A 10,285-nucleotide genomic window follows, 5' to 3' on the forward strand; every position below is an offset into this window, starting at 1 on the left:
TTGGCCGTACAGCCTCTCATCAAACAAACAGACAGGCCTTGCACTGGCCTTCCTGCATTATTGCGGAGTTGCACAGGGGAGCGGCTGCCCTCTGCTGACAAAACACCTCCGCTTATGCCAAGGTACAGAGAAAGACGTTTGTTGCATACTAACTAATCAGTGGAGAGAAATTACATGGTAACAATCGAACCATTCACAGTGTACAGCTACATGATAATGGAATAAAGTTAAGTGCATAATAAAGCCATCAGAGTCCGATAAGGTTAATCAGAGGGTCAGCGATGAGGTAGATAGTACTGCAGGATTGCTCTCTAGTCGTGGCAGGGTGGTTCAGTTGCCTGATAACCGCTGGGAAGACAATCTCCCTGAATCTGGAGGTGTGAGTTTGCACACTTCTATATCTCCTGCCCGATTGGAGCGGGGACTGTGCGTTCACCCTATCTACTTCCCCCCCCCCCCCCCCCCCCAATATGTTCAGAACCCTGAATGGTTCAAATGGTCTACTGAACGTCAGAGAAACGTCAGAGACATATCAAATGTTGCACATCAGATTCCAGGCTACCAAACAAATCAGCAGGCGTAACGGTCCCCTTCTCAAACTGTCTATCTCCTCGCACATTGATTGGAATGTTTTCAAAAATTCCCAGGACGCCACCCGCACCGAAACCAACAGGCCAGCAGAGGTCCCCGCTCAGTTCTCCGGGATAGGCTGCAGGATCTGTCTGGCGACCTGGTTTCCAGCCTCTCGTCACGCAAACTATTTATTCCCTGAGAAAGCGCGATGGGAATCCTCCTGTTTTTTGTGCTGTCACTCTGCTTACGCCGTGAGTACCGGTCCCCTACTCCCTCACATTGAGGGTTTAACATAACACAACTCGATTCCACTCCGACCTGAATTCCAAACACTGTCCGCGATTTACCCTTCTTCCGTGGTTCGAATCGAATTCCCACTCACCTCTCCCTGTGTTTAATCTACAGACTCCTCCAGTCAGTCAGTGACCCAGAGCCCGAATGCGGTGACTGGAAAACAGTGTCAGTCCGTCACCATCACCTGCCTTTTCCAAGAAGGTTCCATTGGCAGGTACGAATATAATGTAGGACGTTTCTTCAAGCAAGCGCAACCCGGTGCTAAACGGCAACCGATCACAACAGGTGGACGGTTTGTTGTGTCGTCCAATAAAGCGGAAAATACATTTACGGTGAAAATTATTCGTTTGAGAGTTGAGGACATGGCCACATATAACTGTCAAGCTGAGTACAAGTGGAGAATACACAGTGATGGGCCTGCGGTTCCAGCAATACAAAAACCCTGACGGCAGATTCTAGTAGTAACGTGAATACGCGAGGTGAATCCACAGGGTAACCCACGGGCCCGCTTTGTCCCGCCTACCCTGCATTCTGGGGTGCAACGGATGAAAATGCGTGCGATTCAAACAATGGGGTTTCTCTATTTGGCGAGTGCGGCTGGATAATGCCCCCTATACCGAATATGGTGGAAATGAACTGCCATCGAGAATGACTGACCACACTTCTGATGCACAACTCCAGACGGGATCCAGTTACAGAAACTGCATTCCGAAAAATGCATTCGCTGAACGTTAATCTCCTGCCCGCCCGTCTCACCGGGCGCCTGGGGATTTGTAAGTGACGTGAAACGACGTGTGGCAGTTGGGATATCCACAGTGTAGGAGAGTCGACTAAAAACTCACCCCAGTTAAGATATATATTCTTGGGTTCCGGAACCAAAATCATACGATTATTGTTCGTGACGCTGTAGTCCATATAAATTACACAGGGATTACCACATTCCGTTAACATTCCTTAATAATTGGTTCCCTGTTTGTCAAAGCACACCTGCCTGCGTGGGCGATCACGCTGCTCTTAGATCTGTTTCTTAGCGGGAACCGGTCGTCCCACCGAGGATTGGGGAGCGGACAGTTACTGGTTGGTCTGAAACTACTGGAATAATTGGACAGCGATTCTAATGGTTGCCGGGCAAATCGCGGTGAGAACTGTTCTTGTACGGCGAGCATCGACAGGCGGGGCACTGTGGACTATTGGGACACCTACTGTCAGGATGGGACGGGGACGACGGGGACTGTCACAGCCGGTAAGTATCCTAAACCTCTCTCATCCGCGGCTGTTCTTGGAAATATTCAGTTTCGTTTAATATTGGATAATGAGGCATGAATTGCTTTCCAATTGAAACAGGTTCTATTGATAAAAGTTTCCAGCAACTTGGTCAAGATGTTACGGTACGCGTGAGTCCGATGAGAGGATATGTAGGGCTCCCCTACATCAGGTTCAAGAATAGCTTATTCCCCAAAACCATCAGGGTCTGGAACACCACACAGCGCTAACCACAGCTATGGATTTCCATGCAGACACAAGGATGATGAAATTGGGCTCTGAAATCTAGAAACCAAATGTCGGCTACCAATGTTCTCGGAAATGCTGTCTGACCAGCGGAGCTATTCCTACCTACAAACCGCCGACTTGCAACCTGTCACCCTGCTGGCTCCAGAGCACTTGGCCAATTCACCCTATTATTCTGCAGGGCCGGGACCTAGGAGGTGCGCGAATCCACGGCTGCTCAAATCTGAATCAGAGTGATAAGTAATGTGGGATATTTTCTGTTGGGAACAGTTCATAAGATCATAAGAATCTGTTTATTCGGATAATTGTGTCTGATCCGCCATTCGATCATGGCTTAATATGTTATTCCTCCCAACCTCATTCGCCTGCCTTCTGCCTGTAACGTCTGACGCCGTTATTATCAAGAAACTGTTAATCTCGGCTTTCAAAATACCCACTGAATTGACCTCTCCAATTTCTGGACCTAGCTTTCTCCACCTCTTCCCAGCTCTCCCTCAGCCCACTGTCTCCACCTCTTCCTTTCTTCAACGCCCTCTCCCCCATCTCAGATTAGTCTGAAGATGGATCTCGAACCGAAACGTTGCCTATTTCCTTCGCTCCATAGATGCTGCTTCACCCGCTGAGTTTTGAACACATTTGATCAAATGGCTGCCTAAAAAACATCTACATTACATCCCGGCTTTTATATTCTAGTCATCTCGAAATAAATACTAACATTGAAATAGTCTCCCTCACCGCCGATTCACTCTACAAAGTCACATTGTGGAATTCCCGCATCAACATTCCCAAGTCCCTTTGTACCTCCATTTCTGAATTCTCTCCCCATTTAGAAAATAGTCGACGTCGGTATTCCTTCCGCCAAAGTGCATGCCTGTATAGTGTGCTGTGTAGTATTCCATCTGCCACTTATTTAACCCCCCTCTCCCACCCTGGTCAAGCAACTCTGCAGACTCCATGCTTACTCAACACTACCTGCCCCTTCACCTATTTTTGGCATCGTCCGCGATATCAGCCGAAAATCCATCAATTGCATCATCCAGATCGTAAACATACAACGTGAAAAGTAGTGAACCCAACATTGTCCCATTAGTCAAAGGGAGCAGGCGGAAAAGATCACTTTCATTCCAATAGTTTGCCCTGCAACGGACAGCCTATCCTCTATCCACACTGATACCTTATCTCTAACACCAATACTCCAATCTTAATTAGCCGCTTCGCGTCCTGCACCGTTTAATATGCATCAGAAAATGTAAATAAGCAGCATTTCTGACTTTCCTTTGTCCATCCTGCTTGTTACGTTCACAAAGAATGTCAACAGATTTGACAGGCAAGAGCACGCCCCCCCCCCCCCCCCCCCCCCCTTGCTGACTTCTCCGATTTTATCATGTGCTTCAAGGTAACTGGAACCTCATTTTTACTAATGGTCTCTAAAATCTTACCAAATATTGAAGTCATGCTAACCGCCTTATCATTACAACGGGCTTATAAATGTATCCCATACAATTCATGGGATTGATCCACGCCCGCTGCGTGTGAACGCCTGGGAAATAATCTCTTTCTTACTCCGGAAAACAGAGGGAGGTTGGCGGGAGAGTAGATGGGCTGTGAGTGAAGCTGGAGCCCTCTGTAAATCTTCAACAAACTGAAATCAAAACGACAGCGGGCAGACCTGTTGAAACGGTTGGCTGGAGGGGGAAATATGAACCGCAAGCAGCAAAAAGCGGGCGACCAAGATTGAAAACTAAAACTGTTCTTCAATTAAATGAAAGTAAAACGTAGAAGAACGTGGCCCAGTGGAGAAACAAACAACTCTTGATACATAAAGGGCAAAGCTTTTACCCCGGGTTGTGTAAATTGCACTTAAAAGATGACCGGCCAGTTGTTAAACACAGAAGGCTGTGGAGGCCAAGTCAGGGGGAAAATAAGGCAGCGACAGATAGATTTTTGATTAGTCGAGGCGTCAGAGGTTTTGACATTGCGTAGAAGGCAGGAGAATGGGGTTCGGAGGGTGAGATATTTCAACCATTATGGAATGGCGTAGTAGGCTTGATGGATCGAATGACCTCGTTATACTAGTATCACAGGTCCTTCTGACCTTATGCCTTAAATGCCAACACACCACTGTTGAACCTTAACTGTATCCAGGAAGGGATACACTTCAGTCAAGCTGTGGGGAGAATGACTAGTTCTATTGTTTTAACGCCAAGAACCAATTACAACATGTTAGAGAACCGACAAAGATAATTTGTCTCAATAATCGGATCCCGACTCTCTGAATCAGCCCTACTATTATTCCGTGCTCGTTTTGACTGTTCCCAGAGCCTGGAATGTTTCTAACACACAACATAATTTTTTATTCTGTTGTCGGGGGACGTTTGTGTTGAATTATACAATATGTTGTGTCATTTTTCTTAATTTTAATTTTTCTATGGATGTACGGAAGCTTAATTATTTTTTTTCTATGTAAAGCACTTTGGTCTCAACGCGAGTTGATTTAAACGTGCTATATAAATAAATTTACTTTACTTTTACTTTACTTTCATAGCCAGAGTTTGACCTCGCGGATATTCGTCAGTGCTTTTCACAACGGCAGCACGCTGACGTAACGGTAGAGGTGCTGCCTAACAACGCTTTTAGCCCAGGAGATCAGAGTTCGATCCAGACTCTGGGTGTTGTCTGCACGGAGTTTGTATGTTCTCCCATAATCTGTGTGGGTTTACTCCTGGGGTCCAGGATTTCTTCCCACACTCCAAATACGGACAAGTTTGAGGGTAATTGTCTTTCTATGAATGTAAATATTCCATCGTGTGTGTGGGATAGTGTTAATATGCGGGATTGCAGGAAGGGCGGACTTGGCGGGCCGATGAGTCCGCTTCCGCGCTGTGTCCCTAAACTAAACCAAACTAAACTAAAGTAAATTAACCTAATCGAAATTAAAACTCCACTAGTCGTAGGAACAATGACAAGATTCATAAATGACGTTTCCATACATTTTGCAAACATGTGATGAACTACCGAAGACAGTAACCAGTTTCTGTATGTGTCACAGTCCCCAACAGTCAATGTTAAAACAATAACTATTCCCCTGTTATTTTCTGCAGATTCAATTTCCGCGTGTTTCCAGAGTCCGCCTCAACAATCCTCTCTTTCTGGTGACACTGCCACCCTTAACTGCGTATATTCCGGATTCTGCTCGTACACAGTACACTGGTACCGGCAGTTCCCAGGGCAGGCTCTGGAATCCCTGCTCCAAACACATACTTCAGGAAAGCAAGATGAGGAAGAGGCTGCCGAAGGTCGTATTTCCGGTTCTCTCGATCCTGCCCAGAAAATCAGTCAGTTAACGCTACCCGAAGTACTGCCGAGTGGAAGTACTGTGGAACAAGCTCCCTGAACACCTGAGGTGTGCACAAACTGTAAGCGCATTTAAATCAGGCCTAAAAACACTGTTGTTTAGTATAGCTTTTCCATAACCCGACATGCAGGTAATCTTAACCGTCTAATTTTAACCCTTTTATGTGCTTTTTAAAATCGTTTTATTGTTTCATTGACGTTGTTTTATTATTCATACATTTGTCGTATTGCTTATTTTGCAATTTTTAATTATTGACTATTTTATTTTTTATTTCCTGTAAAGCACCTTGAATTGCAGTTTGCACGAATGGTGCTATACAAATACATTTGCCTTGCCTAGCCTTGCCTTCCAATGGGGTTCGGTTATAAGATTGTCGTCTGTTTAGGACGGAGAAAATTTGATGAAGGTAACTTACATCGAGGTAGAGTTTGGTCGCAGTCAGAGATTGAAACTACAAAGTTACAATTTGAACCCCGGGAACAAATTGCTTTGTTGCTATTTCATTGTTTGCGTATTTTCGTACTAGTAGTGGAGTGCGCCATCTGGCGGCTCCGTGCACAATTGCATGCGGTGTGTTTTTGTGCGTATCCGCCGTGTTTCTTCAGCAACGTGGAGTCCATTGCACAAAGATACGTGGCGGAGTCGATAATCCCGGACGCGCGGATGATTAACTGGGTGGTTTTTGCAGCCTTATTGTACGTGGAAGAGAATCGGTCTGTGAGATCCCCATTTCTCTTTAGTATCCTTGTCGTAATCCGAAACAGGATCACTGGCTGCTGCCCACGTCGCTGTCTGGTCCAATAAACATTCAGGATTGTCTCTGCCGTTCTAAATGAGCATTCTAGCGCTATGTCATCTTTAACTGCGAACGTCATTTCAGAGACCGACTGTGCCACCGAGTCCTGGATGCTCCAGTCTAACAGTAAACCATATGTCAGTTAACATGTGTAGGAAGGAACTGTAGATGCTGATTTAAACCGAAGATAGACACAACAACTGGATTAATTTAGCGGGACATGCAGCATCTCTGGAGATAAGGAATGGGTGATGTTTCGGGTCGAGATCCTTCTTATGAGTCTCGAAATATATATTAATGATTTGGACGAGGGAATTAAATGCAACACTGCATGTTTGCGGATGACACGAAGCTGGGGGCAGTGTTAGCTGTGAGGAGGATGCTAGGAGGCTGCGAGGTGACTTGGATAGGCTGGGTGAGTGGGCAAATGCATGGCAGATGCAGTATAACTTTGGTGGGAAGAACAGGAAAGTAGACTGTTATCAAAATGATGGCCGATTAGGAAAAGGGGAGATGCAACGAGACCTGGGTGTCATGGTACACCAGTCATTGAAAGTCGGCATGCAGGTGCAGCAGGCAGTGAAGAAAGTGAATGGTATGTTAGCATTCATAGCAAAAGCATTTGAGTATAGGAGCAGGGAGGTTCTACTGCAGTTGTGCAGGGCGTTGGTGAGACCACATGGTGAGATTCCTGGGATGGCAGGACTTTCATATGAAGAAAGAGTGGATAGATTCGGCTTGAACTCGCTAGAACTTAGAAGATTGAGGAGGGATCATATAGAAACTTACAAAATTATTACGGGGTTGGACAGGCTAGATGCAAGAAGATTGTTCCCGATGTTGGGGAAGTCCAGAACAAGGGGTCACAGTTTAAGGATAAGGGGGAAGTCTTTTAGGATCGAGATGAGAAAAAACATTCACACAGAGAGTGGTGAATCTGTGGAATTATCTGCCACAGAAAGTAGTTGAGGCCAGTTCATTGTCTATATTTAAGAGGGAGTTGGATGTGACCCTTGTGGCTAAAGGGATCAGGGGGCATGGAGAGAAGGCAGGTACAGGATACTGAGTTGGTTGATCAGCCATGATCATATTGAATGGCGGTGCCGGCTAGAAGGGCCGAATGGCCTACTCCTGCACCTATTTTCGATGTTTCTATGTTTCTATGAAACGCCACACATTCCTTATCTACAGTAGGCCGTTTGTTTCCATATCAGTTAACATAATTTCTTCAATCAACTCAATCACCCCTTTCTTCAATTTAATATGTGTAGTAACAAGCTCCAAGAAATAAATTTGGAGACGGAAATACTAACCGAGCAGCGATGTAACGACGAAGAACGGAGCGATGAAGATCCGCATGATGTTTCCTTGTCCACAGGCCAGGAAACCCACAGTCGGAGCACAATTGTTGGAGCTTCACCCCCCCGGTCCCCGATGAAAGGTCCAAATACGAGCAGCCACCCGCCGTAACCAGCCCTTCAGGGTCACAGGTCTGACAAAGCATTCAGACCTAGAGGATCAAATGTGATCTCGATGGTACAGCCACAACTGTTGACACTGAGCGGAGTACGGGCTGTGTGAACGTGCGTAGCGCTGTTCTGCTGCGACCGGAGTTTGTCAAATGAAATAACGTGAGTGTATTGCGCTTGCTCACCGCGACGAGCCATGGTAGGAATGAGATCCTGCCGCCGATTGTACAGCACCATTGCAAAAGTAAACATTACTGACCACCATGGAGATGGCTAGCCCTACCGGCAGTCTGTTAGTTTTCTCAACTTTTGTTATTTTTTATGTCTGTTTAAAGTTTGTTTTTATGTACTTTAGTTTGTTTCATGGCGGGGAGGGGGGGGGGGGGCGGGGGAAACTTGTTTTCAAGTCCTTACCTTCCCGGAGTTGTGATCATTTCCCGGATCACATTGTCAGGGCCCTGCGACCTACCAACGCTGGAGCTGGGAGCCGTCTCGGACTGTCGTGAGCCCCACCGTGGGGCACGGACTTAACATCGGAGCGGATCCCTTGCCTGGTATCGCTCCCACCGCGTCCACCGTCGACTTACCAACAAGGGCTCGAAGTCTCGGGAGAGGCAGGTCGGGAGTTCCAACGACGCAGACCGTTCGTCCAGCCCCGAGGCGAGGTTCGATCGCCCGGCGCGGGGGGGGGGGGGGGGGGGGGCACCCCCCCCCCCTCCCCCGATGCAGGAGCTGAACGCCTCGCCGCCGGCTACGGGAGTTAAGACAGTCCCGTCAACGGGGGCTCGAGACCCCCCGACCAATGAAGAACAAAGGACGAGACTTGAACTTTATTTCGCCTTCCATCACAGTGAGGAATGTGGAGGAGTCACTGTGGTGGACGTTCATGTTAAATATGTTTTTGAACCTGTTGCTTTTAATTGTATGACCGACCAGGCCAGTGAAATTCCTGGTATGTTGCAAAACTTACTTGGCGAGTAAAATCTGTTTCTGATTCTGATTCTGAAATTCTACTGTTGTAGGTTACTCTCTTCCAACGGTCTCGTCCTGACCACAGTTCTACTCTGTAGGAAGGAACTGCAAATGCTGGTTTACACCGAAGGTCGACACAACATTCCGGAACAGGCAACATCTCTGGAGAGAAGGAATGGGTAACGTTTCGTGTCGAATCCACTCTGCCGTCTGGTCTGTTTAAAACGTCACCTATTCCTTCTCTCCAGAGAAGCTGCCTGCCCCGCTCAGATACTCCAGCATTTTGTGTTCATTTCCGATCTGCTGGGTTCGTTCGATTTTTACAAATAGAACAATCCCACTATCATCCAGATTCGTTCCCAAAGCCACCTGCCTCATCGGCTACATGCTTCTCCCAGCGCATTGCCACAGTGATGATGGCATACTGGCGCAGCTGCAAGAGCTGCTGTCTCATAGCGCCAGATACCCGGGTTCGTACCTGACATCGGGAGCTGCCTCTGAAGAGTTTGCACTTTCTTCCTGTGATCATGTGGGTTTTCCGGGTGCTCCAGTATATTCCCACATGCCAAAGATGTGCCGATTTGTACGTTATTCGTCCTCTACAATTTGCAGCCAGCGTGCAGAGAGTGGATGAGTGAGATGGGCTATAAATGTAGTGTGGATGGGTGATAGAGGGGCACTGTAGATTCAGTGGGCCGAAGGGGCTCTTTCCATGCTGTATCTCTAAACTAAACTAAACAACCCTTTCACGCATTCCCTCCCTCCAATGTTCCTCCTTGACAACATCCCTGCCTCACCTGTTTGAAGTAATCACCTTCCTTTCTTCTTAGGTTCCATCATCCGAAGTCCTTTGACCTTTCCATTTATCACTCCCAATCCCTGGCGCTATCTCCACAATTCATTCCCTAAGAGGCCTCGATAGTATATGCCAAGGAACCCCGATATAAAATTATACTCCGATCGCATGCGTTCTAGTCCGAAATCTACCTCTCACGCCGTTTTGCTTAATCAAGGACGAGTTGCGCCGTGACGACTCAATCTTCTCCCATTCCCATCAGGAAAATGGAATAGAATTGTGAAAACGCACACCTCCAGATTCAGGGACAGTTTCACCCCAGCTGTGATCAGGCAAATTGATCGTCCTACCACAACCAGGGGGCAGTGCTGAACTACTATGTACTTCTTTAGTGAACCTCTGGTTAAGGAAGCCACAAACAATCTCCCAGATATACTGGAGGACAGAGGATCTAAGGGGGTAGAGGTACTGAAAGACATTTTCATTAGGCGAGAAATAGTATTGAGTAAGCTAAAGGGACT

The 10,285-nt window shown here is 46.9% G+C and overlaps 1 protein-coding gene across 1 annotated transcript; it reads left to right on the plus strand.

Annotated features, from left to right (window-relative positions):
* Window positions 1-781: 781 nt before the first annotated feature.
* On the plus strand, window positions 782-7,997 carry LOC116981480 (immunoglobulin lambda-1 light chain-like). The gene is made up of 6 exons (XM_033034530.1): window positions 782-824; window positions 979-1,261; window positions 2,040-2,110; window positions 5,478-5,747; window positions 6,258-6,444; window positions 7,799-7,997. The coding sequence occupies exons 1-6, from the start codon at window positions 782-784 to the stop codon at window positions 7,995-7,997; spliced, it is 1,053 nt and encodes a 350-aa protein (XP_032890421.1).
* Window positions 7,998-10,285: the final 2,288 nt, after the last annotated feature.

This window comes from Amblyraja radiata, chromosome 15 (assembly GCF_010909765.2).
Source record: "Amblyraja radiata isolate CabotCenter1 chromosome 15, sAmbRad1.1.pri, whole genome shotgun sequence".
Lineage (NCBI taxonomy): Eukaryota > Metazoa > Chordata > Chondrichthyes > Rajiformes > Rajidae > Amblyraja > Amblyraja radiata.